This window comes from Triplophysa rosa, linkage group LG14 (assembly GCF_024868665.1).
Source record: "Triplophysa rosa linkage group LG14, Trosa_1v2, whole genome shotgun sequence".
Classification (NCBI taxonomy): Eukaryota; Metazoa; Chordata; class Actinopteri; order Cypriniformes; family Nemacheilidae; genus Triplophysa; species Triplophysa rosa.
Genome location: NC_079903.1, coordinates 15887641 through 15908314, shown reverse-complemented (window position 1 = coordinate 15908314; position 20674 = coordinate 15887641). Strand labels below are relative to the sequence as shown.

Sequence of the window (20674 nt, the reverse complement as noted above, 5' to 3'; positions counted from 1 at the left end):
AATGCTCTTTGTTTCCATAAAATTAATTTGCTAAAAAATATTTTGTGATGTACACAATGCTGACTGCAAATATCTATCATTAGCTACAAGAACGTGGATTATCCAAAGAGATTGTTTTCAAGCATGTCTCAAAAATCTCGCTTTATCAATTAAATTCAAGTTCTTATCATCATTTGTACAGTTAAGGGGTAACTAAACAGCTGCTGCTTGCCGTTGTTTTCCTGATGTGTAAGCACCTTAAATAAACTGTAATCACACCAGAACTATTGAGAACATACACAACAATCACGTACATTGTATGGCTAACATACTGTTTTGTGTATGCATGAGGTTGAAACAGAACACACTGTAATGGCAAACGTAAGCACCTAGATAACTGTAAAGCCATATTTAATATAGTGCAAGATAAATAACAAAATGGCATTTATGATTTTCTCTAATCTCTTTCCCTACTTCTCGAAGGGATCTGAAAGTACAGTATAGGTAAGTAGAAGGAAACACTTTCGGGTAAATGGTATGATCCATTGCTGGTGAAGCTCAGTCACTTGCAAACTAAATGTGAGGCGTATCCCAAATCCAGTCTTTATCTAGACCCACGGGACTTCTGTAACGCTCTGAATGGACTGACATGTACAATATCTCTCTACTGAATCAAATGTCACATGCCAAAGCAAAAGATAGCAAAAATCTCACATGCCAAAGCAAAAGATAGCAAAAATCTCAAAGCACAATTGTGTTTATTATTAGCCTCAGGTGCCATGTTTTGAAAGTCAGCCCACTTCAGAAAAAGCTGCAGGTTCATGCCCATGCTGGCATATGAGATTAAGATGTGAAATCTGGCGTTCGGGCATTCGCATCAATGAATCTGTGTCTACGGGGCAGTCTCTCATTGCTCATCGCAGACTGCACACATGCAATGAGATAACCAGGAAATCTGTTTGGAGATCTGTGATGTAGGGGATCTACTAAGGTCCCTCTATGACCTTCCATTTTAACACAGCCCTCTACACTTAAGAAAATGCGCAGAATCTTTCTGTTTGAAGGTTGCTTTAATCCTTACAGATGCTTGTCACTGTCTGCTGGGGTTTGCACCGATTAGTGTTGAGCTTGTCTGACAGACGAAAGAAAAGAAAACGAGATGCTTTCATCTTTCATTTCAGATGCATTGTGAGTCCTCATACTGAATGAATATCAGTTCATCTTAGATTTGGGTTCATAATTCTTTGTTTGAAATAAGCTTGAATACTGGCAATAAAGCTAACACTAGTGATACACATGTAACACTCTGCTGAAGAAGAATCAGGATGACCTCACACCTGATGATTTGACTGCATTGTCTTTTGTATCACCGTTCTACAACAAGAAAGTAAGAAAATATCACAAGGAAAAAGATAAGGGCAATGCCTCCCTTTTCTTTCTCATCAGGCAGTACATTAAGTCTAGATGTTATCCTTGTCTGTTTTCTACACAATCAAGGGCATTGTTTTATTATTGGTGTGCCGTCTGCATGAGATAAAAGTGGGCGTGTCTTGCTAGCCTTCACAGTGTTCCTTCAATCCATTTCTAGGAAGTAAGTAAACGTGTGTTTTTTGTGGCACGTTGTGAAACTCTGAGTTACTTTGGCTGTATCTGTGCCTGTTGAACATGTGTGTGTGTCAATGCAAGTGTCGTGATTGGAGTCGGATAGAGGAAACAGGGAGATATTCTCACTCCTCTAGTGACTTTAAGTCCTCTCCCCCTTCTTCCCTCCTTCCTACTGCTCTCTGTAGCGGACTGCTGTCGTCTGCGCGTCAGATTCAGACGAAGGCCTCTGGGTTGGCGCTGTTGTTGATCTGGACGTAGATCTTGGGGTCTTCTTCACGTTCCTGCTTCTGTCTGCGCAGCTGCCTGCCGTAGCAAAGAAGATAGCTGGGCAGGCAGAATCCCAACATGCTCAAGCCCAGTAACCCCACATTCACCTACACAAAAAGACACATAGAATGTATAAATACAGTGAGTGATCTCCGGAGGGGCATATTGTACAATATTTGCTTTTAATGCCCCCTCAGGGTAGATTAAACCAATAAAATATGAGCTGCATGGTGCAAAATAGACAAAAACACAACACTACTGAGTTCTACTGTTTGAAAATATAAATAAAAAAATTAATACAATTATAAATAACAAATATAAATAATTAAACAAAAATACATCGTTATATTATTCTTTTATAAGTTCTATTGTTTGAAAATATAAATACAATTTAAAAAAAAACTTAAATATTTAAACATAAATAAAATTATATTTATACGAATCGGGGAATGTCATTATAAACTTTGTGTTGCGTGTAATTTTTTACTAAGCTTTATTTTATACTGCAAACACACTAATGCAACATGAACACTTTAATAATATATTTCAATAAAGAGCGAAGATGTCAATTGTCCAAAGTTGGACATCAATTTTGGCCAGTAATGTAGAATTTATTGTCATTTACTTTGATGTTGTTCCACAACCATGTGACCTAAATGTTTATCTTTTGATCATGCAACGCTATCATACAGTATGACTACAGAAAAGCACACTACATTATGGAACTTCTTGTCCTTATTGAAGCTTGACACCCCCTGGTCACTATAGGCTTTTGCTGCATGGATGAATGCAAAAATAAATATTTACTTTGTGTTCCATGGAAGAAAGTAAGCCATGCTGGTTCGGAACACGTAAATAGCCTTTATCATTTCGGGGTGAACTACTTTAAATTACAAACACATTTCAATTGAACCAGAGTGTGTGCGTGTGTGCTCACCCAAAGTGGATCTCCATCCAGCGGGCCCATCATGGCCATGAACAGAGGCTGCTGCAGTAATGCGAAAAGTGCACTAATAAGAGACTGCATTCCCGTCAGACTGCCAAACTGAGAGGAGGGGTATCTGCGCCCATAAAGAACAAGTTTCTTTAATCCTGATTCAAAACAACACCAAATATTAAAACTCCAAACATTGATAAATAATAAATTACACTTACACTGCAGCGTACAATCCTCCAACTGCAGAGTGAATAAACCCTCTCACGATGGTGTGCAGCACAAATGACAAAATCTAGAAGGAAAACAAGAAATGCTCTATTATACAGTTTTACTGAAGCATAACATGTTTCTCTAGACTGTATGTTCTTTGTAATGAATAAATAATGAATAACTGGCTTTGAAATAATGTTGTGATCGTACCACAGTGGGGCACTGCTGCGCTACCGCCCAAAATCCCATCTGCAGTAACATGTGAGCGACTGTGCACCACTTTCTCCCCCTTTGGGCAGAATGTTATTCTGCGGATAGCTCTAAGTTACCTGTAGAGGAAGGTTGGGCACCAGGCAGGTCACCCCAAAGCCGACCAGCAGCAGGTTAGTGAAGATGAACGCACGGGTGGCATTGGTGATCTTCTGGATCTGTTTGTCACGTTTCTTTGGCTGAGCAGGATCCCTTAAAAATGAGTCATGATCGCATCAGGATGATGTAACGCCACATCAGGCTGATCATCAGATAATAATTACAGGGTGGATTGTTTTGCGCTAAGTGCCAACATGATGTATCAGGCGGCAGAAAGCTTATGATTAGACTCACTTTGCCACTTGTTTCTCATTACCGTCCTCGCACTCTTTGAGCCTCCAGTCCATAATGCAACCAATCACAGGGGCCGTCATGAGGCAGAGTAACTGCAGCACCCCAAAAATAGATGTGTACGTGCTCACTGAAAGAAAAATAAAGTCGAGTTTAAACATCGTTTTGACATGTTTCCAAGCAGAGGTGGACGGGTGAATTATTAGATGGATATGATGCTGCGCGCTGACTTTGATGCATCACGCAATCTCAGGGCACCCAGTGCTCGGCTCATGCTTTTACAAGACAACAAGAATCAATGTCAAGTGAAGGTGAAAGAGGAGACAAGAATGCATCTTGTTTTGCCAACTGTCTTACCCATTTCCATCCTCTCCACTGAAAAAGACACCAAGCAGCAGGAAAAACAGACAGGAGGCAAATGATTAAGTTAGGCCGCCAATCACAGCGTTTGACATCATATAGAGTTATTATAGACAGTTTCATCGGACGCACGCGCCTGGCCCGATGTTAACTTCCGGTCTGTGTTTGCTTATAATGTAACTATTTATTTTTTATAACATTTATATTAATATTCATTTATGTTAATATTTTATTGTATATTAATTGTATTCAATGAAATTAAAACTACTCAACAGTTATTGATTCTTTGCGGAGGTCTACCGGAAATTAATTTTGGACCATATCATTTATGTTGTTGCCACTGAAACCGTCTATAAGGGAATCTGTTAGAGGAATTCCACATTGGTGACAATAAGCAACACAGCAAAAGACAATTGCAGTGTATTTTCAAGCTCGAAGCCCGTAGCATTAGACTTCGTGTTTGGTGGCATTTCAAGAATCCTTTCAATACATCTGTACAACCTGTACGCCCCACATATACAGTACATACAGAAATGTTGAGTGAGGCATCAGTACACACCTTTGTTTAGGTCTCCACCAGCAAGAGAGTCTAGGATATTGTTCATGGCCCCCATGTAGAAGATGAGTCTGAGCTGAGTCACGCACATTGTGATGAGGCTGAGCATGAATATGGGGCTGAAGATGCTCTTCATGAAGGACTGGGCTGAAGAGAGACAAAAATAGCACGTTATATTAAACAGTATTTGTCATATGGGTGGGACTTTTTTAAATGGGAGCACCTATAGACTGTTTGTTCAGAAATTAAATTTCACATTGATTTTGTCATTGAGTGGGCGTGAATGCAAACCGCTGTATTAACAGCTGGTCACCCAAATATAACATTTCTGTCATAATTTATTCACCCTCTTGTCCTTCAAAACCTGTATATGACTCTTTCTTTAGTGGAACACAAATGAAGATATTTTAAGAAATGTCTCCGTGGTTTTGTGTCCATACCCTGGAAACCAATGGGGGCCAATGTTGTTCGGTTACCAACATTCTTCAAAATATCTTCTTTTGTGTTCTGCAGAAGAAATCGTACAGGTTTGGACTGACATGAGGGTGAGTACATGATGATGAGTGAACTATCCTTAAAATGACTGGTTCCAACTAAAAAGTGCTTTAAAGTTGCCACGCAATTTCTAACAAATCTTTCATGGAAAATCACTGCAAACCCACATCCTTAAAACACCTGCATGGGAAATAGCACTTAAGCACCGGGTCCTGTTCAAATGGAAAATAATTCTACATATGCTTCAATGGCCAGGCAACGAGTCAATGCTTGGCATAGTAACTCAGAAGCCTGAGGGTCTGGATTTGTTAATGATCCACTAATCCTGATGCTGTAAATACACACAGTCGTCCACCAACCAGCACTGGAAAGGTCTTTATGATGACCATTCCAGCTGTACTCAGTGTTTATTACCTGGTACTTCAGGAATCTGACCTCAATACATCTGACATCCTTATAAAAACATGCACGGGCACAAACAGACCTAATTATTCCAAATTTTTATTCAAACCACTAACCGCTTGACATTACTATGGTAATGGAAGCATGTAGTGGTAAAGGCATTAGAAGAGATGAGCATCAAACTTTCTTTCTCAAACCTCCCACAACACACCGCTTCAACTCCAGCTGCGTCTGTAAAGCTGCCCCACAGTGCTATCCGCCCCCTCTATGGCCACCTCTTTGGTCCCGACTGTTTTTAGCTACGGATGTACACCGGTGCCATGAGTCTTTTAGGAACACGGTCTGATCCGATTGCACGGTTCGTTTGCTATAAAAGGGGATGATGGGGTGACCCCACTGAGAGTGACGGAACCTTAAAAACGGCCAGTGGGAAGCAAAGCCCCCATCATTATTGTGACATGTTTGAGATGAATATGGAATAATTGCTTGGCACAGATTTGGGTTAGTAGAGGCAAAGTGCAAACAGCATGTGTGAGTGTACAGAGGCCATACATGGACTCAAAGCCTCTACTGACTCAAAACTCAGAACCGGGGCATCCCTGCTGACTAAAGCTAATGAAGGAATCCCCAAGCACATTAAAGGGGATTTTTTCATTAGTATAGTTCATTAAGACACTCTTGTGTCAGACTGTATATTCCCTGCATGTCTGGATGCCTGGGGTGCGCAGTGAGGGGGATGATTTTGTACATTGCCAAGAGCCAAGTATCTCTGTGTTCTGTTCTTTCCAAAATATGCATGATTATTTAAGTCTCTCGAATTTAAAGGTCCAGTGTTTGACATTTAGCGGCATCTAGGGGTGAGGTTGCGAATTGCAACCAATGGCTCACTCCACCCCTCCCTTTCGAAACACTACGGTGGCTGACACAAGACTAAGATCTCGTCACGTTTTCGCTTCTTTGCCGACGGAGGAAACGTATTTACGAAACGCGTTCTGTAGAGCAGTTTGTCCGTTTAGGGCTACTGTAGAAACAACATGGCAAATTCCATGCAAGGAGACCGGAAGTGTATGTAGATAGAAATAGCTCATTCTAAGGTAATAAAAACATAATGCTTCACTATGTAAGGTCTTTATACACATCTGAAGACATAGTTATGTATATTATATATCATTTCTGTCAATAGATCCTCCAAACATGTTAAAGAACAATTACTTTCTCAGTGCCTCCAAAACATTAGTTGGCACTTGCATTATTCTCTCATTTAAACAGAACCAGAATGTCACGGGTACGAAAGTCTGAGGCCATTAGTGACAATTATGGTTTTTTTTCTTTTTGATATAAAAATTTAAATTTCTATAATAGTCAAGAGTGAATGATCATTCAAAAAACGTAATATTATTCATTTTAATATTTGTGGTGTCTGTAATAACAGCGTGCATTTAAAGTGCCACTGGTTTATACAAATGCTCATATTTGATCCTTTAGGTTTATGTCTTTGTTTAAATTATATCTTTTTGATGTGGTCTGAGATTTTAGGAAATCAGTATACTGTGTATAATCACCGCAATAAACCACTGATGACATTCAGTGTTCTAATCCATTCCAAACCGATAATCAGATTATCTTTAGTACATTCATAACTGTCTGGTTCGGTATCTCAGACTCTACATGCGAAATGAACCTGGAACGGATATTAAACAGAGCAGAATCATGCTGCCTTCAGTGAATTCCAACTACAAAAGGAAAATTTCACTGCCAGAAATCCTCTCTAACCATTGCCATCCCTCTGAAAAAACAGGTCACTGTCTTCAAATATGATTTAATGTGATGCTGCACGGTACACCTGTTTGCATTTGCATTCAAGGTTATCAGCCTATGCATTTCCTGGGAACTCCATTATCACTGGTTTTCAGAACGATACACTTCAGAATGTTAAACAATACTTATTGCATGATCTTTACCTTTATTGTATTGATTTTGTCCTGAATATAAATCTGTGACCCTCCTCTGTTCAGAAGGTTCGTTTTAATGTAAAAAAGGACAGTACGACACTCACATTCCTCTTCTGGTTTGCACTGGACCTCTAGATCAAGGGTGGAAAGGCAGAGTTTATTGCCCTCCTGGGTGGCCAGCTGTTTAGGATGGTTTTTCATGGAATTGCCCACACTCAACCTCCGACCCACTGTGGTCACCTGCCTGTAGAACTGTTTCCCTGTGATCTTATGGTCAAAGCCCAGCCAGCTGAACTTGATCTTCACACTGTTGGAGGGGCGATGTGAAAGATGGACAATAAAGTGAATTAAATCATAACAAAACCACATTCTCAAATTATGTAGACATATTCTGATTATTTTTAGTTAACAAAGCAACACAAAGACATTACATAGCTGGCCAAAAGATCTCAGGTGTCATTTGAACTTGTATGCAGAAACACAGAATTACTGTACATACGTGTAATCCATGTCTTCTGGTCCAGGAAAGGGTTCGAGCGGCCAGTTGAAGAAGCAATTGATGAAGACCAGACCGGCACAGCTAGCCCACACCAGCAGGATCGTGATAAAGTCAACACCAAGATCATAGATCACCTGTCAAAACAATCAGTTAGCAATATCCCATATTGAAATTCAGCCTAAAGTTTAACACAGGGCAGATCTTTACCTTTATTCCTGGGAAGGTGACTGCTGATGAGGCGTACGAGCCAATCATGAGTGCAATAAAAGTCGATCGGAGATCACCAAACATGTTGGGAAGCTAAGGAAGAGAATAAAAACAATATTTACAGTACATTGAATGTATTCGTTTTAGCAGTACATTTCACAAGCCATTTCTTTAAACTTTGAACAGAATGTCTCATAAACAAAAGCTGTAACATGACCCGTCAAATGTAGAGGAGGGCATAAAAGTAAACATTACATCAGGGTACATTGATATTCTCCGGTGGGAGCAACATGTAGGTGGTGGGGGGGCTCATTTGTAAAGGCAACTGGATGCTGCGAATATTTTTAGCAGCGAGAGAAAGTGTGAGGGACACTGGATGAGCTTGCATAATAACGTTTTCCTTCAGTGGGGCGGAGGAGCACAGCACGGGCTGTTCTCAACTATACTGACAGAGTAAACAACTGTCAGAAGACACAGAGACTCAACAGAAGGAAGACAACTCAAAACATAGAAAACAACAGACAATCTAAGCAAGGGGATAAAAGAAAGTATCTATAGTTTCACATAGTACAATGGTGTTTTTTGAATGTTCATTTATGTATGGTTTTGATCTTAAATGTTCTGTTATCATTTTATGTAAAAATGCATGAATTTATTTAAATATTTTTAGAGTAGTAAGTGCATAAGTTTTATTTTAATAAATGTTTTTTATCGGACACTGGAGCTCATTGAAACTAAAAAAGACTTAAGAGACTTCAATCTTTTTTCCATATTCTACATTTACAAATCCCACTTTTATGTTGCGACAGCTTAGAGTGCATCCGTATTACATTTCCTCCATAAATCAAACCCAAACCGTGAACACCAATTTTCCAAGAACCCTCTGAACATCTTGCTTCCTCACAGCACAAAAGCCTGTTACAGACAGAAATGAAAGAAGGCTCTCCCTTGGAAGGCAACCCAGACGTCATTCACTGCTTCTAATTGGAGCAAAGTTCATTTCAGAAACAAAACATCCCTGAAGACCCACACAATAACTCCCACATGCAGAAGCATGTGGCTGAAGAGCCCTGGGAAGAACTTTGGCTAATGGAGTGTAGAAGAGATCCAGCGGTAGAACACAGCTCCACATGATAGGCTGTCAGACGGGGCAGACTGGAGAGTAATGGCGCTTTCACAGAACTGAGTAACAGGACGTACGGAGTGTGTTTCAACAACATTGTGTTCTTTAGTCGGCAGACTGGCCGAGGTCACGAGACACAGTGTACCACAAGCTTTTTCACAGATATACTCATTCAATATATTTTGTTTATCCTTGAAAAATATCTTCATTATTCATTGAAGACGTCGCTGAGAGCAAATTCTTCTGCAAAAAAAATCTTAAAGAAAAAGACCTTGAAATCTCACAAATCAAGTTTCCAAGAATCACTAAATCTCTCCATTCAAGTTTTTGAAGAAATCTCCACAAACTGAACACGTTTTCCAAATCTGTAATCTAAAGTCAATATTACTGAGGATTTCAATTTGAACTCAAACATTTCTCGTCACATTTACCCAAATGCTGATTATTTTATCCACAATCTACATTCGTTTTACAGCCCCAAACTTAAAGGTCCAGTGTATGAAATTTAGCGACATCTAGCGGTACGGCTGTGAATTGCAACCAACGGGTCACTCCACCCCTCCCTTTCGAAGCACTACGGTGGCTGACACAGCACAAAGATGTTGTCACGTTTTCGCTTCTTAGCCGCAGGAGATAACGTAATTACGAAATGCAATCTGTAGAGCAGTTTGTCCGTTTAGGGCTACCGTAGAAACAACATGGTGAATACCATGTAAGGGGACCCGTGGTGTATGTAGATAGAAATAGCTCATTCTTAGATAATCAAAACATAACGCTTCATTAGGTAAGGTCTTTATACACCTCTGAAGACATAGTTATGTGTATTATATTGCCTTTCTGTCAATAGAGCCTCCAAAAAATTACACATTGGACTTTTAAAATAAAACAAAACTGAGAACTCCATTAAATCTTGTGAGCTATGATAGAGAAACCTCTGAGCAATACAGTTTCCCCTGTTACATAATATACCTTCATCTGTTTGTGCTAAAAATGTTAAAGGTTGGCGACAAATAGTGATAGACTGATGGACGTGATATTGTCTGGATCTGGGTCAATAAGGAATTGTGGGAAAACAAATAAATAAAGACATAAATGAAGAATCACCCCAACATTATTATAAATGTGCTGCTACTCATGCCTTCTCGTGGAACATATGACCAGAGAAAGCTGTCAAATCATTTTTCCAGTGAGGAAACACACTGAATCACTGCTGTGTGTCTGTGGGGGTGCGAGTCTGAAGAGGACGACAATGAGAAAAAGGAAATGAACATGAGGAAACAGAAGTGAAAGTCGCTCAAAGCTAGCAGAGGCTGGACAGATCCTGACACTGCAAACTCCAAATATGGTTACCAGGGGATCATTAACTGCTGGCGTCTTCATATCTGTATATTCATACAATGTACGTACCCTGACGCACATAAATGTTCGGTCATAAAATGAGCCGGAGTATGGATTGCATTTAAATGACCTTCAAAACACACAGCAGTGTGAATGACAAGCGAAAGCATCTCTCAGATAAAGATAACATGCCTGATTACTGTCTAAACTCTGTCTCTGCCATCATAATCTGCTTTATAGCGTTCTTCATGTGACTCAGCATCCTAAAGATATAAATGGATTGAAAGCACAAATGGAAGGAAAGCATTAGTGCATCAGAGAGAGAGAGAGAGAGAGAGAGAAAGACAGAAAGAAAGCGAGACAGAGAAAGAAGATACAGGCATAATGGAGGAACATGATAGTTACAGCTTTAATGGCTCAAGAGATCTAACTGTGTTTTCAATTATGTTTCATATAATTGCTAACTTTGTCTTTGACATTTCTCTTGAAGTGTTGGCATTTTGTAAAAAAGAGGATTGCATAGCATGGATAAGTCTTGGAAGAAATCTATTTTAATTAGTATTTCCAAAAATCTTTTTGTTCCGTTTAAGGCATAAATTTAATTAGTTTATGGTTCAAACATAAAAAGAGCCAATGGGGTAAAAAGAACTTCAATTTTCAATATATTCCCTGTAAACAAGTCATATTATCTTACGCAATTTTGCACCTCAAGAAAATATATTTGAATGGAAAATCAAACAAAAATACGTACTATTCAACATAGTAACCATAAAAAAATCCCATTTCTTGTTTCATTGCAGTGTTTGATGAGACATATTTGAGTTCATATTGAACCTCTTGACCCCTTATTGCAGATTTACAAATCTGAGCACAGCATGAGACCGAGGCAGAGGAGGAAAACAGCAGAAATGGACAGATGAGGGATTGAGGTCAGAAAGTGAATCAGAGGCAGAGATGCTGCATGTGGTGTACGGGAGGGGGGTGTTGGGGACAGCACAGCCATTAAAGCAAGAGCTGAGTCAGTTAACCGGACAAATATTAAAGGTGTGTTGTGGGAAACACAAGCTCTCAAGCACTTGCTTTTTGCAGTTGGTCTGTGAACTGCTGAGTATGCAGATGGAGAGAGAGAGGGAGAGAGAAGTAAAGAACACAATGTCCACCAGGTGAAAATCAAAAATCCACTTCCTTTTGAAATTTATAGCGCACATTTTCTCAACAAGCCACGTGATTTAAGTTGTCTTTCATGTCTCTAACACAAATATTGCAGGCAGACTTATGCAGGAAAGCTACATGACGGATGACAAACAGAAAGAGGCATAAGTTCAACCTCTCGCTGTGTCAAACAGCAGGGAAAACACACAGTGACACAGAACAGCTGAGAAAAAGGTTGTAAGAGCACAACAGCTGAGATAACAGTCTATACTGTTCCGCAGTGCACTTATGCATGCCAGTGTCCTCTCTCTCTTTCTGTCTTTCTCTATCTCTCTCTATCTCTTTATTTGAGTGTTTGTAACAGATGGAGCCAGAACACATAGGGTTGGACAGACAGGCCGAAACATGTTGTAAAGGTAAAACCTGACATAGAAAACATCAACAAGTGAAGGAACTGGTTGTGGTAATGGCTGTGCTTCAATATATGAACACTATAGACGCTTGCAAGGTTTTCTGTGACATGAGAGCAGCAGAACAGAAGAACTGCCAATGAGCACAACTTCCTGTTTACTTCAGTCTTGCCTGTCTGCTCTCTCACAACCACCAATGAAGAGATGACTCACAATATGAACCCGATGAACTGCAACAACGTTTGGTGGTTTTAACACTAACAATGTGGGACTTTATCAAACGCAAATAGAACAAATATCAGTGCAAAATAATTCTGTAGATTCATACCACTTATGTATGAATGGGTTTATTATATATTTTTTTAATATTGGTAAATGGACATTCAAATCACACCCATCATACTATACATGGCCACTATGAATAAAGACTCGCTGAAGACGAATTAATGATGATGTGGTGTCTTTTAGAGCAGAACACCGCTGCATTATTCAACCACACTGAGTTCAGCGACATGGGACAGGGACGTGAGATTGCGCCATGGCTTTTGCTCAAAATATTACAGGGGACACCCACTGGGCCTTTCAACCTCTGACATCACACCTGTGACGGACATGAGCGCTTACCGTGAGCGAGGTGAAGGTCATGCACATGCCTCCGAACCCATTCAGCGCCAGGGCGAAAAAGATCAGGATGGAAAGATCTGAAGAAGAAAACGACAAAGGGGTCTAAGTGAGCATGGTCAGACTGGTCCTAACTGTAACAGTGGTCGAATGAAGATGTGCTCACGTACTTCCTGGATTGCTGGCTCCATATGCAATCAGGATGCAGGAGAGAGCAAAGGAGGCACTAGGAAGAGATGATTTTATGTTATTTTTACGAGGCAGTGCCTATAAACTTTACAGTATGTTTTTATTAAGCGTATTAAGAAATCAATGTTCCTCTAACCTGCCGAGCAGACGCAAATTGCGCGGGCCGTATTTGTCCATGATGATGCCGAGAGGCAGCGTGATGGCGCTGAGGAGGAAGGAGCCGATGGTGAACGCCAGGTTCAGCATCTCGTCTTGTTCTTTGCAGATGGGCCAGCCTTTCATCTGAAGAAACTCCTCTTCATCTGTCGGGCTTGTTGTACTATTATCATTGTCAGATGCATTCTGCCCAGTACTGTTACCTGGAGGTTTGGAAAGAAAGGAAAAGTGACCTGCTAAGTCTACGCAAATATCAGACCCATAGACATGTGTAGGCTAATGAATGACAAAAAAAAGGGCAATATGTGAATTCACTTTTAAAGGGGTCATATGACATCGGCTAAAAGGAATATTTTTGTTTTAGATGTAATGGTATGGACAGGTAATGGACAGGTACGCCCACCTTACTTGCGTATACATTTGGGCGGTCTTAGTCAAATCACGCCCCGAACTGAAGTGGATTTGTGGGGGTGTGGTTACAAGAGGCGTTTCAGGCAGGTCTGGGTGAGCATTCGCTTTTAGATAGAATGCGTCTTTTGTTCCGACACTTTCATTTTTGCAATTTTACGTGTCTAATACATGCATGGGCAACTTAGAAAAACACACATATGACCCCTTTAAGAGCCATTTTGAAAATCACAAACATGGATTGTTGTCTGTGTTACTTATATTAACTATGCCAGCCAAAACCCATAAACTAATCAGGGCTCTGACTTCAGTTATGACACTCTAGGCAGTGAAACAGGATACAGCTTTGTGAGACAGACTGGACACCACCACCTCCAGCCAGTCTGATCAGTAAGGAAGCTGGGCTAAAGGTCAAATAAACAGACAGCCACGTAAACAACACGCAAAAATAGCGAGAGAGTGTGGAGCACCAAAAGATGAACCGACATCTGAGGCACGAGCAGCTCGATCTAAGTGAAACAACATCTAACCCTGTTGTTTTACCCACGGTGACCTGGTTATTTTGTCACACTTCGACTGGATCTTGATTCTCGAAAGATACAAGAAAGTTGTTTATCGACGGTTATTTAGAAATTTCAAAGATATCAGTCAACAGCCTTGAAAATATTCTTGAAAAGCTTGTTTTGAGCTGGGAACATAGGGGGTGGGTAAAGATTACGACATATGGAGGAGGTTGTTTTGACCGTGACAGGGTGGTGCCTTTGGGTAAGGGTGCCTTTGTTTGTTTCTTTTCAAATGTAAGTAAACAAACAAATGAGTATGTTTGAGAAGCATAGCTGGCCTGAGCAGATGACAAGGAGTGGGTTACAGGACATTTATTGATTATTAGACAGAAGACATCTGCAGGGCTTTACATGTTTTGCTGAGTAATAGAAGAGGAGCTGTTCTGAGTCAATACAGACAGGTTTCAAAGCTTGCTCAAGTTACCGGTTACAAACTGATACAAACATACCTCAGCTTTTACTAATCTTCATGAAGCAAATGTAGTAGTAATTATTAAGTGACTTATCTGTGCACTTCATTATTTTAAAAAATTCATGTGCCACATAAATTTTAATCAAAATTGTTGAGCTCCTCCCCCACTCGAAGAAAATACGATCATTACTTCCGTTTCATGCCAACTTTAATATGAATTGCTTTAGGGGTGTGTTAGGGGTGGACCTCATTGTTGCTGTTTTCTAATTATCGTATGTCTTTGTACGACTCACTTCATATGAATTCATACAAATTATCCAACTTATAATTGCGAATTTCTTTGAGATCAGGCTGAGTGAAGCTCACACAGAAATGTCTTCGACAAAAAAAATGTCGATAACACAGGCCAGTTTCCCCCTTTGCTCGAGATATGGAGAAGTGAGAGAGGAATGGAAAGACAATTCAATACGTGACTGAAGAACAAAGTTGTCATAATTTTGTCAGATGTTGTGAGGCCAAGCATTTTCCTGATCGCTGTTTCCTCATGCCTGCAGAATAAAGAGAACCAGCCTCTTGATAACATGTGGTGGAAAGCTGAGACCAGGGGAAATAAGTAGAGCAAGAGGCGAGGAAAGCGTGCAGTATTCTCATATCTGCATTGGGCAAACACTTGAGCCACATTTACATCCTCTTGTCATCAGACATGTGGCCTGATGTCTAGAATCTCTGATTAGATGCTGACAACAGCTGAAATGGGGACATGGGCAGAAGTACAAGACTGCTGAAGCAGTGTACTGTGTACTCTATCTTCGTACTATCCTGTCAACAAAAGTGGCAAAAATGCCAAAAAACACTGTACTAGTTACCACTGAAGGTTTACTAAGTTAGGTGCGAGGAGAACACATATTTGAATGTGTTTGGATTGTAGGCTTTACACATTGTTGTGTAAACCACAAAGTCTCAAACACTGTTGGTGAAGGACATACAGACGTGACCTTTAAATCACTGCGATGATGTTTACTTGTAGCCACTGTGCCAATGTCGGCTGGGTCATAAGATATAAGGAGCCTGACGGTTTCTGAAAATGTGTTTACCCAAAGACGTGCGGAATCGTTCCAGAAAAAGACACTTCAAAATAGTGTCAACAAGAATCTGTTATAAAAACATTAGCAACCACATTAGATTCCCAGCAGCCCTATGACAGGACCCAACATAATTGTAGGTTCTGAATTCTGAATTAAGACAAACACTGAACATGAAAATCAGACTTTAGATTTTTGTATTTTGCATACACCTGATATTATACGTGGCCCACAGGCACACATGATTTACATGTTTTCTCAGTGAAGTAAATATCCTGAAGAGCCTTTTTTTTTAAGCTGCTTAAGTGACATTGAAATTTACATATATGAAAAACATGCTGATGAAAAACATAATTTTACTCCGTATATAACTAATTGTCAACATACTGTATATTTATGATTTATGCGACTAATGCATCACATAATTGTGCTTTATATTTATAAATAAAGTTAAGCTTTGATGTTTCTAAGATCACTGATCTTTTTTGATTCGTGGCAAGCGATCATGCTCATGTAAATTAATTATATGTATATCAAAGGCTGTACTTTTAAGGCACAACAAATACACAATTATAATCCGACCCACTAATAAGTTCACTAAATTCTAACATTCATCTTTGTTGAGTGGTCTCTTTCGTTCCTTCATGCTCATTACACATTGCCTCAAAGCCAGTGCTATCACTGATGCACCTTAAAAAAACCTCAGTAGCATGTATCATTGAATGTGCATTCATAGGTATGTACAGAAAGCTATATACTTCTAAACAATGAATATGGTACCACTGCCTTTTAAATGTTTCCAAGTATTCGATTCGATTGAAACAATGCTAAAACAAAGATATCTGGTTGAGCACATACAGCTGCAGTAACCTTAACGTATTACGTAAGCTTTGCAAATGGATCTTGTCTGGTCTGTTTATCTCTAGATCAAATGTGTGGTGAGGGCTTAAATGATCTAGACCCCCTTTTGCCAAAATTCCCAAGCCCCGGTTACGATGCCAAGCATCCTGTAGATGCTGTTTGTAATTGCTAATGGCAACACAAGGCAGGAGGGTTTCCAAATAAGGTGCCGTGACTGTCAATGACTAATATGAGATTCTGTATTCCTGCACCAAGTCTGTGAGGGGTTCCAGAATCTTCTAAACGCTGTGCATTATATCACACAGTTGTTAGATCATAACATTTAACAACCACGTTGCTTTGGAGTTTTTGAGGTTACCAAGTGCACCCTCTGTTGCGAAAGGGAGATTTTCCAGGTCGAATTTGGCAACTTGTCAAATCAGGATTCCATGATACATTTAGGGCATGTTTTGTCACGGTTTCATTCGATTCAAGCTGCCAAACATTTGGCTATTAAAAGCTGAGAGGAAACAGTGAAAACAAAGCTTTATTACCTGCGTGACCAACTTCAAAAGGTGCATAGGTGCTCATTCCAAACTATTATTATGCAGACCATGTAAAATGTGACTTTGATGTTCTCAAGTAATTATTCACAACATGCAATCTGATGCTGATCTGATGAAAGTAGTGGATTTATTTTCTTCACAGATTTTCTATAAATCTTTGTTTGGTTCTCTGTATTTACCTGGCTCTCTGCAGAGGAAGGAGTAAAAGCCCTCTGATTTCAGCATAATGAGCAGCGAGCCCCATCCGAGAAGCACAGCAGAGAACAGCAGGCTTTCAATAACCGCAGTAATTGCCATCCACCAGCGCCTGGAGAAGGCAGTGGCCAGTGAGGGAGCCATGACTGCAGGAGATCTGGCAAAATAGAGGAAATCCCCCTAAACTTTGGAAAATCCTGTAAAAGTGATCATACAGAAGAGAATAGTAAGAGGGATAATTATTATTTCATGCTGAATACTAAATAACATTATTTGGTTATGAGTCCATATCATATACTCAATGCATATGTACACAGTAGTCTACATATAATATAAACATAGGATAATATATTTCACATATTTAATATTTTTATACAGCTCATCATTACTCAAACTTTTTCACAGCATAAGGCGAATGTTTATTGGTTTTAATCGTCGCTACATCATTCAAACCTTCTTCCTTTGTCTCACTTTGCTACATACATAACCTCTCATAAACAAAACCCAGCTGAGAGCATGTTGTTCACTGAATCTCCGACCATTTGCCCTCCTCTAATCCCGCCCACTATCGTCCCATTGGCTGCTGAACGCTCGCTTTTTCCTCCATTGGCTCCCCGATAAACAGTTTCTGAGCGCAGCTCCACGTGAGACCAAGATCCAGCCGGTTCGAACCAGTGCGGCGCGAGTCGTTTTGTGTGTTACATTATGTTTTTGAAAAATCTTTTGACAACGGGGACGTGATTTACGATTACATTTCATCTGCTGCTTTATGAAATACAAAATCCTGCATGTAGGGTTTATAATCAAAACGCCGTTGCTCACAGTCGCTTAGTTTGCATAGGACGTAGAAGCGCCGCATTGTTGCTCGTTGAATTTTATTTCCTAATTTGTATGAGCCGTCTAAAGTGTCAAATATAAGCTGTATCCTGCGGGAAATGAGCAGCCCTAAAACTGGTCTGAACTGGACAGGCAGGCATGATCAGAGTGTGTTCTGAGTACAGCCCCCCTTCTTCCTCCTCCTTCCTCATGCATACAGAACTCAGCTGTTCAGTATGTACACTACATGTTCACATCTGCGAGTTGAAAAACAGACGCGATAACTGCACTTCCCGGTTATAGATAAATCCACACTATTGTGCTATACTTATCCATACAACTAGTCCAGTACAATATGAATTCAGCCTCATATTAAAGAAAGCTGACCTACACGCTGTTCCCTGTTCATTATATAAACCTGCCAAACACGGATTGTACTACACGAGCCGGTAAAACAATGGCAAGCATCCGATCAGACGTTATGTTTTATGCGAAAGTCATTATTCGAGATATAGTTCATTCAAAAACACAGTACTGTTTGCATCACTTCTTGCAAGGTAAATGTCATTTTGTTACAGCTCTGTTTAACGTTACCGTACAGACACCAAACAAAGTTGCGGCATAAAGCTCATTCACTCCAATATATAGAATTCCTAAGCCTCGGGTTTCAAATGAACAAAACATGTATTGAAATGATAAAATGCAGTTATTTAAGAATGATGGAAATATGCGGTGCTCGTGTCTTATAAGGAAGAATATAATGAGGAAATACACCAAAACCTAATCCTTAAACAATATCACATGGTATGTAAATTGACAACTAAACTAAATGATTGCGTCCTTAACATTTGTTTATTTTAGGTAATACACGATCAACAGCCTTCCACATAAACTTACAAAAGAGCATCCTTTTTAATAAGACATAGGCTACCTGTTTATCAGAATCCTTCGCCAAATCTTCGCTTCGGCTCGTTCAGAGTAGGAAAGGTATGAATAACCTGATGCCGATTTCACTCTTTGGTTTATGGTCATACATCAATTTATTTTCCAGCATCGCTTATTCCTGATTTTATATTTGCACCGCTTGCTTCACAAAAACAAGCCAACTCCCCCATTGGCTGCTTCCTGAGCTAGAGATGAGAGCAGCCAATCAGAGAACCGCTCGGCGAATACAGTATATGTAAAGATTTCTCATTATGTTTTCCTAGATTTTCTCAGTGCAAAGAAAACTTGAACAAATGTTCAAAACATCTGAAACTTCGTGTTACACGGTTGTGCGCATGTTGTGCATACTGCTAGCAGTTACAGTATCTGATTTCCTATTCTGGTTTATTCAAATAATCTTCCACAAACTTGATTTCAACATCTCAGATGATGTGGGCCAGACACATAAACCAAAACATATTGGCTGTGTCTCATTTCGTAAGGCTGAGTCCTCCAGACGTCATTTGAAGCCTGCTCCGTCATCATGGCTGTCTCGTTTCACACAATTTTCACACAAACCCACAATTCTTTGCGTCGGCCAACGTCTGTTATTTGAATAAACGGCAACCGCTGCACATTCAATCAAATATGTGGTGTTTAAATGTTTAATTGTAACAGTTTACAATTTGTGTCACGTTTTTTAATCTTAGCAGGCATATGTAGTAAATAGGTTTACAAGTGTTTAGTGATCTTTAAACGTTTTGAAACAGTAAGGCATTGTTTAACTCTTGGCATTGTTTAGGGTAGAAAGTAACCAACTTTTTACCTCTTAAATCATGTAGAAATCATTTTAATTAATTTGACAGGTGTGCGAGTGCAACGTGTTGTCATAGCAACGTGGTACTTCCTGTTTCCTTTTCTGCCAGTATGTCCTACGAAGGATGTCTCGTTTAATTCTAAATTGAGGATCCTCCGTATACCGCAACCTTTAGAGGATGATACCTCTGGAGGACACAAGGACGCAGCCTTACGAAACGAGACACAGCTATTGTAACATGTCAGGAATGTAAATCACAAATGCAATTCCTCGTGCCATAAAAAGATCATTTTGGTTTCTCAGATCTGTATCTTCATCTACAACTAGGGTGGCCACAGGTAATCCGTTTGTGTGGGACACCATTGAAAGGTAGCGCGAAACTGTGATATAATAACGGAATGAAAACATTTTTATATAATTTATTATCTTATAAAAATAATTTGTTATTCAGTCCATTGCAACTACAACATAATTAAGGCGTAGATAAAATGTTATATAACAAACAATTTTAATGGCGATTTCTCTAAAAATTTTGAGCACAGAACAGACGTGGAGTAATCCTTTTGTAAACGTTGAAGATCTTCTCAAAAAGAGAAAACTAAAGGAATAAAGAACAAACAAATAATGCAAATATTTTTTTATTTTAATACGCTAACCGCAACCTATAAGCGAAACAGTTTCAAAGCCACACAGTTTACGGTGTTTAGTGAGTTTTTATTCGGCAAGTTGACACGAGAGGTTCGCCACCTGATCTACTGACAGACGTCGCAGCCTCTTGATGAAATCACTGCCTTCTTCTCATACATTGGGTAAAAGACAGGCTTTAAAAATAGTTGCGTTTGTATGAGCTTGTTGGACAGTGCACCGGATTGCTGCTTTTTCACAGCGCTGTTAAATAAACAATGGCGCAAACAAGCGTCTCATAATTATTATGTATCAATATGCGACGTGCGGTACAACGCAAAGCGGGAGTGCGGGACGGGTGGTCCCCCT

General features: G+C 39.7%; 1 protein-coding gene across 2 annotated transcripts; it reads right to left on the bottom strand.

Moving 5' to 3' along the window:
• Window positions 1-1709: 1709 nt before the first annotated feature.
• Window positions 1710-19027, bottom strand: slc43a2a (solute carrier family 43 member 2a). Of its 2 annotated transcripts, XM_057351130.1 has the most exons (15): window positions 18872-19027; window positions 17109-17321; window positions 13039-13261; window positions 12884-12939; window positions 12717-12793; window positions 8070-8162; window positions 7863-7996; window positions 7468-7670; window positions 4518-4661; window positions 3956-3973; window positions 3602-3728; window positions 3328-3460; window positions 3007-3080; window positions 2789-2912; window positions 1710-1958 (listed from the first exon to the last, which is right to left on the bottom strand). In XM_057351130.1, exons 2-15 carry the CDS (start codon window positions 17266-17268, stop codon window positions 1797-1799), a joined length of 1728 nt encoding a protein of 575 aa, XP_057207113.1. In that variant the 5' UTR covers window positions 17269-17321; window positions 18872-19027; the 3' UTR covers window positions 1710-1796. The 2 variants fall into 2 exon arrangements, with proteins under 2 accessions (XP_057207113.1, XP_057207114.1); XM_057351131.1 differs by lacking the exon at window positions 3956-3973 and having other exon boundaries at window positions 18872-19026.
• Window positions 19028-20674: the final 1647 nt, after the last annotated feature.

Excerpts from the sequence above, each read along its gene's own strand:
- slc43a2a (XM_057351130.1), bottom strand. The coding sequence starts at position 17,268 with ATGGCTCCCTCACTGGCCACTGCCTTCTCCAGGCGCTGGTGGATGGCA. Across the intron at positions 13,262-17,108 it reads CTTCCTCTGCAGAGAGCCAG|GTAACAGTACTGGGCAGAAT; the intron begins GTAAATACAGAG and ends CCAAACCTCCAG. Across the intron at positions 3,081-3,327 it reads TGCCCAACCTTCCTCTACAG|ATTTTGTCATTTGTGCTGCA; the intron begins GTAACTTAGAGC and ends TTTTCCTTCTAG.